This window comes from Sapajus apella, unplaced genomic scaffold (assembly GCF_009761245.1).
Source record: "Sapajus apella isolate SASKATOON/1434 unplaced genomic scaffold, GSC_monkey_1.0 scaffold16, whole genome shotgun sequence".
In the NCBI taxonomy this organism is placed as follows: domain Eukaryota; kingdom Metazoa; phylum Chordata; class Mammalia; order Primates; family Cebidae; genus Sapajus; species Sapajus apella.
The window spans coordinates 10,802,244-10,818,735 of record NW_022436956.1 but is presented as its reverse complement, the minus strand read 5'-3'; the positions used below and the strand labels follow the sequence as shown (position 1 = coordinate 10,818,735).

Here is a 16,492-nt window from a genome sequence, read left to right as displayed (position 1 = left end):
ATATTATTCAGTCTTAAAGAAGAAAAAAATCCCATCCTATGCTACAGCATGGATGAACTTTGAGGATATTATGCTAAGTGAAGTAAGACAGCTACAAAAAGACAAATACTGTATGATTCCATTTACATATTTAAAATATTCAAATTTGCAGAAACAGAAAGTAGAATGGTAACCAGGGGCTGGGGAAGTGTGGGAAAGTGGGAGTTGTATAATGGGTATACAGTTTCAGATCTGCAAGATAAAAAGGTTCTGGAGCTCTGTCACATAACAATGTGAATATACTTAATGCTACCAAACTGTACCCTTAAAAATAGTTAAAATGGTAATTTTTCCATTGTGTTTATATTGTAATTAAACATTTAAAAATAGATCTAATAAAGTATTGAATAAAATATGTTTCTACCTCTTGCTTTGACAAGCTACCTTTACAGCCCTGCAAGGCCAGATTCAAATTAGAGTCGTGAGAATCTTCAAAGCTCCATGTCAGAAGGAGGCCAGGGAAAGCTGTCCTGGTCCCCAGGTGCCTGCCCATAGCGCAAAGCTTCCCTCCTCCACTTCCCACTGCCAGCTGAGCCTCACAACATGAGAGGAACACACATACACACACACAATTAGGAACATCTCCAGTCCGCATAACCAGCTCTCATCCACATCCCTTGCACTCAGCTTCTGCCTGATTAACCCATGGAGTAAACACACCAACCGTGTGGTGTGCTGTTGGAAGGATGGAGCCAGGAAAGAGACTTGTGCAGGCCATGGAAGGTGAGGAGTCTAGTCCCAAACTAGAATCTATGTGTGATCTTTCAGGCCTTACTATAGCAATTACCAAGACACACAAGCAATTTCTTTGTGTGTGCAGACCTCACAAGGAAAATCTGCCCTCCCCTCACCAGGTTTGGTCACAGCCAATACATTGCAGTCTCTGAGTGAGTTGCAGTCAAGGACTCACACTCTCCCCTGACCCCTCCCACCCTGTCCCACAGCCTTAGGTATATCTGCATTCCCACCCTAGGTGCTTCCAATCAGAGACCTCCTCAATGGAGGGAGGGAAGGGGGACCTCTGCTGAGACACAGCTCAAATGTATCTGTCACAGGGGCTACTTGAAAACACTTGTCATTAGTACTCAGACTTCCACACAGAGAACTTCCCTGTCTCACTGACTCAGATCCTTTCCCCACTCCCACCCTGTCTGGGCTGATCCACCTGACCCTTCCTAGTGCTGTGCTGTTCTGCAGAGGTAGAGGGCACCACCTTCTTTCTCTTTTTGCCTCTTGCTTACATTCTAGCAGTAAGTGAATAAAGGCTTCATGGTCACTTTCGGTTTGTCTCAATGTCTTAGAAATGGGAACACAGGCTCCAGCGAAATGCTTTCCCTTTGGTCCTGCAGAAGATGTGGTCAGCAGATGGCCAGAGCAGAGCCCGGGAAAAGGGGCCCTCTAGGGAAGGCTAAGAAGGTCCACAGATGCACTTCCATCCGCTAGTATTTGACCTGTCACTGTTTCTCTACCTCTCCTCCTACCTCCAAACTAGCTAAGCCCACAGTTGAAATCATAAGTAACATTTGTCCTTCACACTACAATTTATAAAGCACAATAACAATCAATATCAATTAATCTCACATTCTTATGAGATCATACATTATCCCATTTTCCAGATAAGAACATTGGTGTTAAGTGACTTGCCCAAAGGCACAAGTGAGAAGTTGACACCCCTACACCGTATCTTCTAACTATAGATTTCAAAATTCAGGCTTTTTTAACTACAAATTTCAAAATTCATGTGAAATTCTACTACTCAGCCTTGCCATGCATCTCTCAGCTTTGCAGGAGGATCTAATCTGGTCTTTAAAAGGTTTCAAAAAGTTTGAGGCGGAGGATTTTATCACTAAATGCAGAGAGAGTATTTAAAAAAAAAAAAAAAAAAACAGTCAGGGCCCAGATCTAAAACCATCATGGCAGAAAGAATAAAACACAAGGACAGCAATCTCTGGCAGGGTCTTAATGCTCCAGTCTCATCCCAAAACACAAAATGAGGGCCTTTAATGCACGTAAACAGATGCTAACCAGATTCCACAGCAATTACTTGGAGGACATGTTCCCAAGCACTCAATCTTCATACCACTCAGTTGAAAACACTTCATTAATGAAAGGACAATCGAAAGACACTGGATTTCTATCTGTTCAGAGATGCAGCTTGCAGTAGCCCCAGGTAAAGTCTGACATCCTCCAGAAAAGATCCACTCAAATTATGCCTCTCTCTAATTATCAGAATGCTTGGACAAGGGCCTAGCAGTTTATGTAAAGAATCATATTTGCTCCCAGCACAAATAAATACAAGGCTGCAGCTGCAGATACTGTCTACTCAGAGCCAGCTTCCTGAAGTTACCATGTTGTCACCCTGCCTATCCTAGGATCCCATCTAGCCACCTCTGCACCCCCAAGCTCAGCAGCACCATGTCATTCACTCACACAGCTATAGAGGACATGCTCTCAGATGACCTTCTGCCTGACTAGTGACCCTGCCTCAAAAGGTTAGGCCTGGATCCACCTCGCCCAACCACCCAACCCAATGAAGTGGTCACCTTTACAGCTATATTCCCCAACAGCACCACCAAATGTTCATCTGCAGCTGCAATCATTCCCTGTTGTTGAAGTCCCTGACATTTAGCCGAGAAGTATCTGGTGAATTGTCTCAGAGCAGCAAAGAATCTTGCCACCCTCTAGTACTTTTTCCATTGGTTTTGGAGTAAGACAGCTCCAATTATGACTCCCTCCGTGACTAGATTTCCTAATCTTGGGCTGGGTGGAGTTACCCAACAGGCAGATTAACTGCATGCTTAGGACACCAGCATAGTGAGTGGCTTTGAAAAGTGTTTCTAAAATTTTACAATGAAAACAGTACAACAGCAAAACTCTAAAGAAAAGCTACTTTAATTTCTGAAAATATGTGAGTTGAATTAAAACTTTTTTATTTTGAATTTCCAGTGGGTGGCCTATAAAGGTCTGAATCAGGCCATGCTTTAACAAGGCATGTATCCTTTCCAAGACCTCTTTACCCCCCACCTCCTGGGAGACTGATACATCACCTAAGTGACACAACACCTGGCACATAATAGGTAGTGAGTAATCGTCACTTTCTTTCCCTTCTTTCTTCGCTTCCCTTTGTTTCTCTTTACAAACTCAAGACACACAAACAAACAAACACACATATCTATCGTTTTAGGCTCCAACTCAGCAACTCCACAACCCCTATTAAAAAGAACGTGGGCCATGTGAGAATTAGAATTTCTGATTCTCTCCCCTGGCTGTGCTGTAGGCTGAAGGCATTTCCCAGGAGCATTTCTTTCCCCAATCTCCCCACTGCCTCGTCCTTCAGCCACAAGATGGAGACAAGCGTTGCTCTCACTCAAGACTCCTTTCCTCTCCGCAGCATCATGCCCCCACACTCCCGTTTCAGAAATCTAAGCAGAAAGTCTTCTACAAATGACAGCTGCCCTAGGAAGGAGACTTTATTGTCCAACTATAGGCACTGTGGTGCAACAAAGACAGCCCATTGCTGCCTTGCCTGGGAGTCAAGAGGAATCTTTGAGAGGCAAGAGCTATAAGCCCAGAAGCCTGAGTCAGAACATTTGGCTGACCTGGGGCAAACAGCAGGTGCTGTCCCCTGCCACACTGTACTACCCAGCAGGTACCAACCCAGAAAGCAGGAGCATGGCAGGGGGCAGGGGAAGAAAACTGGAAGAGTAGATAAACAGATAAAGAAGTGGCCTCTAGTGACTCCTAGATGGTGGCTCTCCAAACTTCTCCTTCTCCTCCGTGCAAGCTGGGGGCTGCCTCAAAGCCAAATTCCTGTCCCAGCATCTATTCTCACAACATCCGCTCCAAGCAGGCTGCCTACACAGCTCTTGTGCGTTCGCTTTGGCCACTGCAACCAGAATGAGACTGGTTGATTAAAAACACGGCATCCTCTGACTTCCCACATTGCAGCAAACAGAGGCTACCTCACTGAGCAAAGTGAAAGAGCAACCACCACCTAACATTCATGAATCTGTTAAATTGTTATTTCTTTACTCTGGGTAAAACTGTCACAGGAAAGATGATTGGGCCCAGTGACACAAACTCTAAGAGTCTATAAGTCAACTTCCAGCTCTACAATGTAATTGATTTTTTATTTTATTTTAGGAAATGTGACTTTCTTCCCCATTATTTCTTCTCCCATGACAGTTTCACCCAATACAAAGAAATAGCCTAAGAAAGCATAAAATAGAAGGAATTATTTTGTGCTTATTAAAACAAAAAACAAATTTATTAATTTTCTTAATTGATATTTCTAATCACTTAGCAGTTTGGTTGTTCAGAAAAAAAATCCTTCCTCTAAAACAGAGAGAAATGCTGAATGAAAATGTTAGTAGCATACTAACCCACTAATTGGCTTAACTGGTCTAAAAATAAGAGAGGTTTTAGGAGTAAGAAATAAAGACAAGAGCACAGCATCTAACAGTATAGATGAGGCTGGAACCAATGTTTCCCTTGGAAGTATCTCCCAGTCCTAGAAGGCCCTCCAGCCTGGGTTTTGACATACGATGGGCAAGAGATAAAGCCTGAAGCTCAGGCAGGATGGTTGTGGAATTAGAGGCCACCTTACCTCAGCATGCATCATAAACCCACACCAAAAGTAAGTAAAGCCTGAGTGAATGAACCAGAAAAGAAGTGCCCCCTCAGGGAGATGGTGAGGATACAGACTGCTATTCACCTTGATCCTGGATGGAAAAGGAAAACAGAGAGAAAGGAGAAGCCCCTGCTCTAAGAATTCCTTACCACACTAGCACTCACATGTGCATAGACCTGGAATTTACACTACCTCTACATGACATGTAAAATCTCAAGCCAAACATCTATTAGAAAGAGATCCTAGATGTCATTATTTGTAACTAATTAGAAGTTGGTTAAGTGCTCCAAAGGTAAGTTGAGGGTCTTATGGACTCATTGACTGGGTAAACTGAACTGTCTTTCTACGGTAAGAGACAACCTCTCTGAAGAAGCGAAATTCAGACATCTGAAGGATAAGGAAGTGCAGCCACTATCTGGCTTCTCATTGCTTCTCTGCCTTTCTGCTAAGATCGAGTGATATTTGGCTTCTCAGTGTCAGATCCCCATTCTTACTGGGGAATTTGCCCTTGCGTGAATCTTAGTTGAAATCTCCCCATTAGTATGACCAGACACTAGCTCTCAGACTCCTAGAATCTACAGCCCAAACACACCACCCCATCTCAGCCAATCAGGTGCTCTGCACAGGTCTTGGCTTCCAAAACAAATGTTATGAAGAAACCAGGGCCATACAGAGTTCACAAAAGCAAAGACAAAGACAATGTCTTTTAGCAACGAGCTGTGGTGGCGTATGTGATATTCCATTGTCAGTGTAACATAATTGGACTAGCCCAAGACTATATGATTCTAGCTATTGGTAGAAAGGTTAAATATGGCCTACACTACAAGGAAATTGTTAAGAGGACAAATACTTTTTGGAAAGCATTCAAAAAGAGTCCCAGTAACCATCACTGCTCAAAATCAAGAGGAAAATGGCAGAGGTTTCATTGCAGCAAATTAGATAGTCTTGTTCCTCAAGATGTTGAACAGGCAGTTTGTCACTGGCCCCATCTTGATGAAAGAGACTGTGTAATTTACACTAACCCATTAGCTCTTGCAGATCTGAGGTAAATGAATGTCCCTAATCCGAAGAAAGAACTAAACAGATTTATGGAATCTGGCTGCAGATTTGGACCACTTCGTTAATGAAGAATGATAAAAAGAACGAAAACAAATATGAAAATTGTAACATTGCATAGTACAATGCTGGTTCTGATGAATACAAATCCACCTGCTTCAGACAAAGGTACTGATTCAGGCATCCTGCAATGGGCCTATGTTACACAAGTTAAGGTTTATGCAACTGTGATCACAAAAGAGGATTTGGTCCATGTCCCCTGATGGACCACAGCATCAGCAAATCCTATAACTAATGAACCACCTATAGCAATAAAACTTATGAAACAGACCGGCAATGTCATGGCCTCATAGCAATCCAAGGTCAGTTGGATAAATGTGGAGTAATCACTAATGACAATGAAGCCAAAGAAAAAGGCTGAGTGTTCAATGTCACACTGGTGATGATGTTCTTTTCTGTCACAAAGCTTATCATCATTTGGGGAGAAATGACAGAGGAATAGAAGAAACCTATGAAGGAAAAGCTAAAGACAAAAGTACAGGGAGGTGTGGCAGTGGGAATTCATCTCAGTTAGGGTGACCAAAACACAGAGTAGAGAGAGAATTGAAGTTCTGGTTCACCTGTTCACACTGATACATTAGCGAAAGTATATCTGAGAAAAAAATGATTAAACAACACATTTCTAAACAACACATGGGTCAAGGTAGAAGAAATCACAGGGGAAATTGGAAAATATTTTGAATAGAAAAATAAAAAAGACACAACAGGAATGTATCCTGAAAAAATAATCAGAAATCTAGATAAAAATTTTAACACATTCTCTCAGTAGGAGATTGCTTAATTTTTCAAAAAGTTTTAACACAAAAGTTATAGTTATGATATTATTTATACCAATTAAATGTTGGGGAGACTGACACAGCATCAATGTTTAGGAAAAAGCTGAAATAAAATATGACAATGCTACATGATTAAATCCATGGAAAATTATAATCCAAAAAAACTGTTGATAAGGAGTAAAGATCACATTACAATAATAAGTTAAACAACATTTTGTAACACAGTACATAGAGGATGATCCCACTGGAAGACATTTTCATATTCCAGATGATATTCGCCTTCCCTGTTCTCTGAACGGTGGAGTAGACCAGTTAGCTATTGCTATATACAACCAAACACAATCTCATTGGCATACAACAAGGAACATTTGTTTCTCACATGCCTACAAATTGATTGTGGTGGCTCATCTTGTCTGGGCTCAGCTGGGCTTCTCTGCTTGCTCTGCACAGTCAGTACTGCTCCTTCTGTGTTCATGCTGAGAATTAGTTGGGAGCGGCAGCAGTTACCCAGGAGGGACTCTTCTCAAGGCAATGGCAGAAGTGCAAGAGGGCAAATGCCACGCAAGGATACTCCAGGCTCCTGCTAACATCACATCTGCTAATATCCTATTAGCCAAAATGGGTCACCTGGCCAAGCCAACAGTCCTGGGCAAGGAAATATACCCTACCTTTATAAGACCATGGCAAGGGAATGGATATAAATACTATTATATGAATGATGAATTTTGACCAATAATGCAAACTACCACATTGAGGTATAGGTAATCATTTTCTTCATACACATTTCACATTCCAAATTTTCAACAATAATATATGAGTTACTCCAAGAATCAGAAAAAGAAAAACCATGGGCCTCATTAGTTAAAATAGATGAACACACATAGAACTTTTTGCTGAATTAAAAATACTTGCGATCCTGATATTCTTAACTATCAGAGCCTCTGACCACACCACAACATCAACCAACTAGTGATGGGGGTGGTGCAACCATGAGGTGAGGACAGGAGATCAGGAAACCAAAATGTTACCCTATGCCTGTAGGGTTGGGTCCCGCAGTGATGCATCCAGGGCCGAGGGCGCCTCTGTTCTTTTTCTCCTTCCTTGGCCACATCCCTTCCCAAACCTCTTCTGTGATTGGCTCCTCTTCTTTTTACCCCTGCATTGTTCTCTTATCCCATCCTCTTCTAAGCTGTTTCCATTGGAAAATTCATTTTTATACAACTTTAAAACAAGATAGGTGGATGAATAGATAGGCAGATAGATAGATGGGATAGATAGGTAGATAGATAGATACGTTCAAATATGAGAAGATTCATAAGAAATCAGCAACAACTATTGTTTCTAGGAAGGGGATTTTAGAACTGGAATGACAAGATAGGAGGAAGACATATTCTCACTGTATAACCCCCATTTATATTGTTTAATGTTGTACCGTATGCAAGTATTACTTAGGCAAAATATATGACGTTTTAAATGATAGAGTTCATTTTTCTCATGACTAAGCAGAGCTCCAGGAAAATGATGTGATTTGCCTCAGTTCATGGAAAAACTCAAGGAAGTGCTGATAATTACTTAAAATAATGATTGCAGGGTGGTAACTAAAATGTAATAAGTGCCTTGCATTTAACTCTTCAAAGACCCCATGAAGTCAGAATCATCGTCTCACTTTTAAACATAAAAAAATTAATATTTAGAGACATCAAGTATCTTGACAAAGTCACACAATTACTAAGCAACTGAGCCAGGATACAAAACCAGCTTCATCATGTGCCTCACGAATCGCTGTTTTCATCTGCTCCCTACCTCAAATAGCCTATTCACCTCACCCACCAGACGCCCACCCACAAGTCTCCTGAACTCACTTCTCTTTCCTATTCCATGCTGACTAAAGAAAAACATTCCCCACCACACGCATACACACACACACACACACACACACACACACACACACACATCTTATGACTTCAAGCCCTTTGTGTCATACCAAAGAACAAAACTACATCCTCATCTAAACTTCCCTTTTTCTCAAAGAAAGAATGTTCCCAAGCAAAGGCTCATAAATCAAAGTGGCTCCCCAGCACTTAACATATTAATGCTAATCCAAAGAACCTTCCTTTGCTACTAATAAATTATTTAGATCAACGTGATCAAATTGATCTGATGTGCTATGTAACTATCATTATATGTTGTAGATTTATAACCCTGTCTTGGATGAATTATCTTTTACCACATATGCTTATATGAGTGCTGTCTGCAGTATCTTAAAATTCAATGGAAATTGCCTCTTCTAGTAATCAGCTGCTTAGTGCTGTTTTAATAGCTAACAAGATTCCCAACATTATTTACTGTGCCTCTAAAACTTTCAAAACCTTAGTTGATTATCCTAAACCATAGATTTCTCCATTATAGCTCAAACACCCAAAATAACCCTTGAAAATGCTCTATTCTGATTCTTTTAATCTTCAAATGAATGTATGATTTTCTACTCAGCATCTTGATAACGCTTAATCCTATGGAAGTCCTAATTCCCTAGGCTGGGTTCCTAGGGTTTCATACAACCTCAATCTTAATGTCACTCACATACTACAATCTTAACACATTTTCTTCTCATTTAGCCAAGACCAATTTAAGAAAATGTTTCATCTTCTATCCTCTTAAAAAATGAAATATTTAAAAATTATTTATTGAACAGTTACATTAAATTACTAGGAACAGAATTAGTTTTAATGCGTTAAGTTTTCATACTTCTAAAAGGAAATCTACAAGGGCAGCAATGAGGCATGAAAAAAATGCCATAAAGAAAAACAAAGCAGATTGGAATTCAAGGACCTGGACTCCAGTCCCAGTTGTGGCACCAAGTGGTTGTGTGTCCTTGAGCAACTTACATATTTCTGAGTCTCCAACACTTGTTAATCGAGGAGGCTAGACTAAATAATGTATAAGGCCAATTCACAATTAAATGATCTATGATTATTGAAAAATTTGCATAAAATGAAGAAATCTTAGAATAGCTGAGGTAGAGCAGAGACAGGGAGAATATTTCTGCACTAAGCATTCATTCAAATGTAAAAATTTAAAATTCTCTTTCTGTACAAGACAGGAAAAAAAATGGAACTTGAATCTCACTGAAAACACACACTAATAAGGAAAGCATTATATCTCCTTCCTCAAATACTACTCCTTTCTTAAGAAAATATTTTTTTTCCCCAAAATTCTCCTCAGGGCAACTTTGACATCCTTGTTCCTCAAGCTATAGATTAGTGGATTTAACATGGGGACTATTACGGTATAGAAAAGGGAGGACACTTTCCCTTGCTCAAGGGGCAGGATGGAAGGGGGTTTGAGATACATGAAAGCCCCAGAACCAAAGAAAAGAGAAACTACAATTATGTGGGAACTGCAAGTACTAAAGGCTTTGGACCTGCCCTCTGTAGAACTGATGTGAAGAATGCTGAAGAGGATGAGAGCATAAGAAATAAAGATGGTGACAATGGGCATTCCAATGTCAACAGCCACAACAATAAAGACCACCAACTCATTCACGTAAGAGCTGTTGCAGGAAAGCTCAAGGAGAGGAAGGATGTCACACATGAAATGATTGACAAGGTTGTCAGCACAGAAGGTCAGGTTCATTATGCTTCCTGTGTGGGCCATGGCCCCAGCAAACCCCATCCCATAGGCACCCAACAAAAGGAGCAAACACACCTGGGGAGACATGGTGATTGTGTACAACAGTGGGTTACAGACGGCCACATAGCGGTCATACGCCATTGCTGACAGGATGAAAGATTCAGAGACGACAAAGAAGCAGAAGAAAAAGAGCTGAGTCATACACCCTGTAAAGGAAATTATGTTCTTCCTTGAGACAAAATTCATCAGCATTTTGGGAGTGATGGTAGTGGAGTAACAGAAATCTATTAAAGAGAGATTAAAGAGGAAGAAGTACATGGGAGTGTGCAAATGAGCATTCAGCCCAATCAGGGTTATTAAGCCCAGGTTCCCCACCATGGTGACCATGTAGAAACCCAGAAACAGGAAGAAGAGGGGGATCCGGAGTTCTGGCTGGTCGGTTAAGCCTTCAAGGATAAACTCTGTCACAGAAGAGTTTTTGGCTACCATTCTCCTTGGTCCAGCAGGAGAAGTCTGAGGGGACAAGAGAAGAGGACCACTTAGAAAGAGACATCACCACCACATTCCTATTCTCTTTCTCCCATACTTGGAAAGGGAATTCTAGGAGAGAGAATTGAACTTTGCTAGGCGGTTTTTACCATTCACTAAGGGTCAATCTTCAGAGTCCAAGCGATTATAACTTCCAAAGTGTAATATGAGACTAAAGTTTAACTGCAGAATAAGAGCTACCAATAAGAGGTACCCCAGAAAGGGGTACCAAAAATAAGCTGAATGTCTTTTAGATCCTTAAATCAGTCCCTTTTCTATATCTTTCCCTCTCCTATCGCTGCTTCACTTGGTAAAACCTGGACCTCCTCCCTGAAGGGAGTCCTGATATGCAGAAGCCACAGTGGCTGTGCTCAGAGCTTCCACCTCTGGGTCCGCACTGCCAGATCAAGAAAGTGAGGTCATACTCTTCAAAGATCTTTTAGCTCAAGTGGTTATACATTTAATAATTTTTTAAAGCTGGCACTTATGGCCAGGTGCATTGGCTCATACCGGTAATCCCAGCACTTTGGGAGGCAGAGGCAGGCGGATCACTTGAGCCAAGGAATTCAACACCAGCTTGAGCAACACGGCAAAACCCCGTCTCTACCAAAAACACAAAAATTAGCCCAGCTACTCGGGAAGCTGAGGCAGGAGAATCCAGCCTGGGTGGCAGAGCGATACCCTGTCTCAAAAAGAGAAAAAAAAATAAAAGCTAACACTTATTGAGTAGTTGCTACAAGAGGCTCTGTTTGAAGAGCCATGTAGCAATATTATTATCTTCATTTTACAGATGAAACAAGTAAGATGACATAACTAGCCAAAAGTCCCCAAACCACTGAGTTGCAGTCAGAAGGTGAATTTCGGCAGTATGGCTCAAAAGGTTTGCACTCGAAATCACCTTGTTACATAAATGACCAGCATCAGGGCAGGCACTTACCTTCCTTCCCTTTAGAGCTGTAAATGCTATACCCTATTGCCTCTTGTTCACATTCTGAGGAGGAGGATGACCCTAGTGAAGAGAGAATGACAGCTTTGAGCTCAGAGCCCTCTCTCTCTTCCCTGTACAGGTCAAAGGATCAGAACCTCCAATATATCTCATAACACTTCCTGCACTGAAGAACATGACTTCCAATTGTTCTTTTGCCCAAAGGCCTCTCCAGCTTCTAAGAAAGAGACAAAGCCTTTTCCTGACCAGTGAATAACAAAAGACTAAAGAGTTTCATTCTGGATTACTGACTTCAGTGAACTGATTATTAAGATAGAGACTCCCTCAAGACCTCTTCCTCAGGGATTACTTTCCCTAAGGAAGAAGAAATGTTTGTTTACCTCTTGGAATTGTTTGATGGCTTTCAATTAACATGTATCCAGTACTATTAAGAGAAAATCATTGTGAGAAAAATGATTATCATTACCATTTCTTGAATACCCAATAATGTACCTAACATGGTACCCTTATTCCTGGCTGCCAAGATCCAAAGTACATATACACAAACATATCTTTATTTATTTCTCACAATACCTATTTTACAGGTAAGTGACTCACAGAGGCAAGATGTTTCAGATTCCACAGGTATGCTTAGATCTGTCTGACTCCAAGCCCTTTATGTGGCTGTTAGACTGAACTACCTCTCAAGAACAGCTACGGAAATCCATAACACAGAGCCCTTGCCTTCTTGGATCTGACAGTCTCTTGGAAAATAACAAGTAAATATTCAATAAATTTAATTTTTAAAAGGAAGCAATTGGAGCCTGGAAAGGTTAGCACAAAGGGCTATTGTAATTTAGAATAGGATATTCAAAAATTTACTCATATTCCATTCATCTCAGGAATTAATTGCACTATTCCTAGCTCAGACAAGAAAAGACTTCTCCCATTCCCCTCCCCTGTCCTCTTATGGAGTGTATGTTTAATGATAATAAGAATCCCTATCAGGTAACTGCTCTTAATGTCTGCCAAGACCAGCCTTTCTCTAAATTAATAGCTAGTCAAAACTGGACCCCTTCCTGACACCTTACACTAAAATTAACTCCACATGGATTAAAGACTTAAACATAAGACCTAACACCATAAAACCCCTAGAAGATCACCTAGGCAAAACCATTCAGGACGTAGGCATAAGCAAGGACTTCATGACTAAAACACCAAAAGCAATGGCAACAAAGGCAAAATAGACAAATGGGATTTAATTAAACTCCAGAGCTTCCGTACAGCAAAAGAAACAATCATTAGAGTGAACCGGCAACCAACAGAATGGGAAAAAATTTTTGCAATCTACCCATCTGACAAAGAGCTAATATCCAGAATTTACAAAGAACTAAAGCAGATTTACAAGAAAAAAACAAACAAACCCATTCAAAAGTGGGCAAAGGATATGAACAGATACTTTTCAAAAGAAGACATAGACATATATGAGGCCAAAAAACATGTGAAAAAATGCTCATCATCACTGGTCATTAGAAAAATGCTAATCAAAACCATATTGAGATGCCATCTCACGTCAGTTAGAATGGCGATCATTAAAAAATCTGGAGACAATAGATGTTGGAAAGGATGTGGAGAAATAGGAATACTTTTACACTGTTGGTGGGAGTGTAAATTAGGTCAATCTTTGTGGAAGACAGTGTGGCGATTCCTTAAGGACCTAGACATAGAAATTCCATTTGACCCAGCAATCCCATTACTGGGTATATACCCAAAGGATTATAAATCATTCTGTTATAAAGACACATGCATACGTGTGTTCATTGCAGCACTATTTACAATAGCAAAGACTTGGAACGAACCCAAATGCCCATGAAGGATAGACTGGATAAAGAAAATGTGGCACATATACACCATGGAATACTATGCAGCCATAAAAAAGAATGAGTTCATGCCCTTTTCAGGGACATGGATAAATCTGGAAACTATCATTCTCAGAAAACTGACACAAGAATGGAAAACCAAACACCACATGTTCTCACTTATAAGTGGGTGTTGAACAATGAGAACACATGGGCACAGGGAGGGGAACATCACACACTGGAATATGTTGGGGGATGGGGGGCCAGGGGAGGGACAGCAGGGTTGGGGAGGTTGGGGAGGAATAACACTGGAAGAAATGCCTGATGTAGGTGGGATGGAGACAGCAAACACCATGGCATGTGTGTACGTATGCAACAATCCTGCAAGATCTGCACATGTACCCCAGAACTTAAAGTACAATTTTTAAAAAAATTGACTATCCTATGGCTCAGTCTCTAAGATATTTACTTATTTGCTTCAGCATCAAACACACAAACTCATAACATTTTAGATCTGAAAAGACTTGAGAGAGCATCCCATTCAGTGTTTCCCAAACTTAGCTTGTTATCACAATTACCTAGACTATTCATTAAAAAGATATGCTGGGCTCCAACAATACCTTTGGAATCAGAATCTCCACAGGTATGCATATGGTGGCTGTGCTGTGTTTTTAAATATTCCCAAGTATTTCCAATGCCAGGAACTAGTAGATCATAGAACTATTATTTGCCCTCGTCTTACAGACAAAGACTACTAAAAAGTTCAAATAAGTAAAGCCATTAGTCCAAGATCACAGATCTCTTCTAAGTCTCCACATTTCCAACCTCTCCTCATTCATGAATTCACCTGACCTTCATTTTGGCTGCAGCGTAAAACAGAAATAATGGAAATGTAAGTTATCAGACTTGTTATTTCAGGTGTGATGGTATAGATATTATTGCACTTACTTCTCTGACCACAAAAAAAAAAAACTGGAAAAGGTATATAAAGCAACTACTTGCAATATTTGGAAAGTAGACAACATAGGAATGAAATTCTTGAGAAAAGGCAAGAAGATGAGGTAATTAATACATTCACTCCAACTTTCTTTAGGGCCAGTTTCCAAACCATGCATAGTAATGGAGCCCAAACAAATGGCAGAAGCTTCTACTAGTGGAATGAAGAAAGCTCCGAGTTTAAGGAGGCTAAGACGGCTGAAATTTGTGGGGCAAGAAATGGAGAAGAAGCTAAAATAAAAGAACCCTCAGGTACCTGCACAAAGGACTCCCTTAAGTTCTTGGCTGAGTCCTAAATTTTTTATGTATAGGCCAAGATTCTACCAGCTTAGGATACAACAGCTTCTGGGGGGCTAAAAACAGAACAGAGATCACAGAGGATGCACAGTGCCTGATAAACATTAGAATCCTGACCTACTGAAAATGGAAAGACCTTGGTCAGCAAACCAGGTATTAGGATGAGACCCCTGAAAAGTCATACACTAACAGTAAAGACTATGCCCTTGTGCTAAGGGCAAAACTGAATCATAACAAAGGCTAAACCCAGGTCTTAACAGGATCAAAGTGATTTGATAGTAAATTAACTACATCTCAGAACAAAATATAACACTCTGTAGCAAAGGCCAATGTAATCCACTGTCTCTAAAACATATCCACAGTGTTTAATATCATAAAGTCAAAGATTACTAGAAACACAAAGAAGCAAGAAAATGTGACCCAAAATCAAGATGGAAAAATATGTTAGATGCAGATCCACAACTGACCTATATGTTGAAATTGGCAGACAAAGACTTTAAAATAGAAGTTATTTTAGGACAGAATTGACTAATATATGGTAAATTCCAACAAAGCAATAGAAATGATGAAGATAACCAAATGAAAATTTCAAAACTAAAAAATATTGGAAATAAAAATTCACCAGATTAGCTTAATAGCACATCAGGCACAGTCAAAGAAAAGATAAGTATAAGCAAAGACAAATCAACAGAAATTATTCATACTAAAGTATGTACAGGGAAAAAATGATTTTAAAAGAGAACATGGCAACTAAAACCTTTAAGGCAATGCTAAACAGTCCAACATATGTATAATTAGAGTTCCAAAATGTGAATAAAGTGAGAATTTAGTAGAAATAATTTTTAAGAGATAATAGCTAAAATTTTTCCAAATTTTTCCAACTGTTGAAAACCAATAACACATTTTTTTAAAAAAGCAGCTTAAAAGCAATCCGAGATAAAAAGATATATTGCATTCAAAGAAGCAAAAATAAGAATAACAACTGACTTGTAATTAAAGAAATAGAAGTCAGAAGACAATGAAATGACCCTTTAAATATTGAAAGGAAAAAAAATTGTCAACCTGGTATTGACAAAAATATCTTGGCTAAAATATCCTTTAAAGAAAGGAATTTTTAGACAAAAGGTGAAAGAATATGTCACCAATAAGCCTACAGCCCAAAAAAGCCGAGAAAGGGAGAGGTAAATGTTTCCAGATGAAAGCTTAGATCTCTAGAAAGCAATGTAAAATATAAAAATAGTGAATATGTGGGTAAATATAAAAGGCTATTTTAAAATTTTCTTTAAATTTAAATTACTTTAACCATTTAAAGCAATAGAAAACAATTGATGGTAGATTTACAATGTGTAGAAGTAAAATATATGAAATGCCAATAACACAATAAAACATAATACAGTAATACAAATAATGCAATAAAAATAACAGAGAGAGGTATAGTTAAAATTCCAGCAGAAGATATAAAATGAAATATTTTTTAAAATGTAAATAACCTAAGAAGAACAAATTTAAATTAACATTTTAAAAGTCAATTAACATTATCCACCACATTAATAGAATAAAACAGTAAAATTATATAATCATCTCAATAGATGCAGAAAGAATATTTGATAAAAGGCAATACTATTCATGATAAGAATGCTCAACAATGTAAGAATAGGAAGGAGTATCCCAAATCTGATAAACAATGTCCACGAAA

The 16,492-nt window shown here is 39.5% G+C and overlaps 1 protein-coding gene across 1 annotated transcript; it reads right to left on the bottom strand.

Annotated features, from left to right (window-relative positions):
- Nucleotides 1–9,714: 9,714 nt before the first annotated feature.
- Nucleotides 9,715–10,695, bottom strand: LOC116555961 (olfactory receptor 8B12). The gene has a single exon (XM_032284883.1). It carries the CDS (start codon nt 10,678–10,680, stop codon nt 9,736–9,738), a length of 945 nt encoding a protein of 314 aa, XP_032140774.1. The 5' UTR covers nt 10,681–10,695; the 3' UTR covers nt 9,715–9,735.
- Between the last annotated feature and the right edge of the window lie 5,797 nt (nt 10,696–16,492).

Coding starts and splice junctions, on each gene's coding strand:
- LOC116555961 (XM_032284883.1), bottom strand. CDS start 10,680: ATGGTAGCCAAAAACTCTTCTGTGACAGAGTTTATCCTTGAAGGCTTA.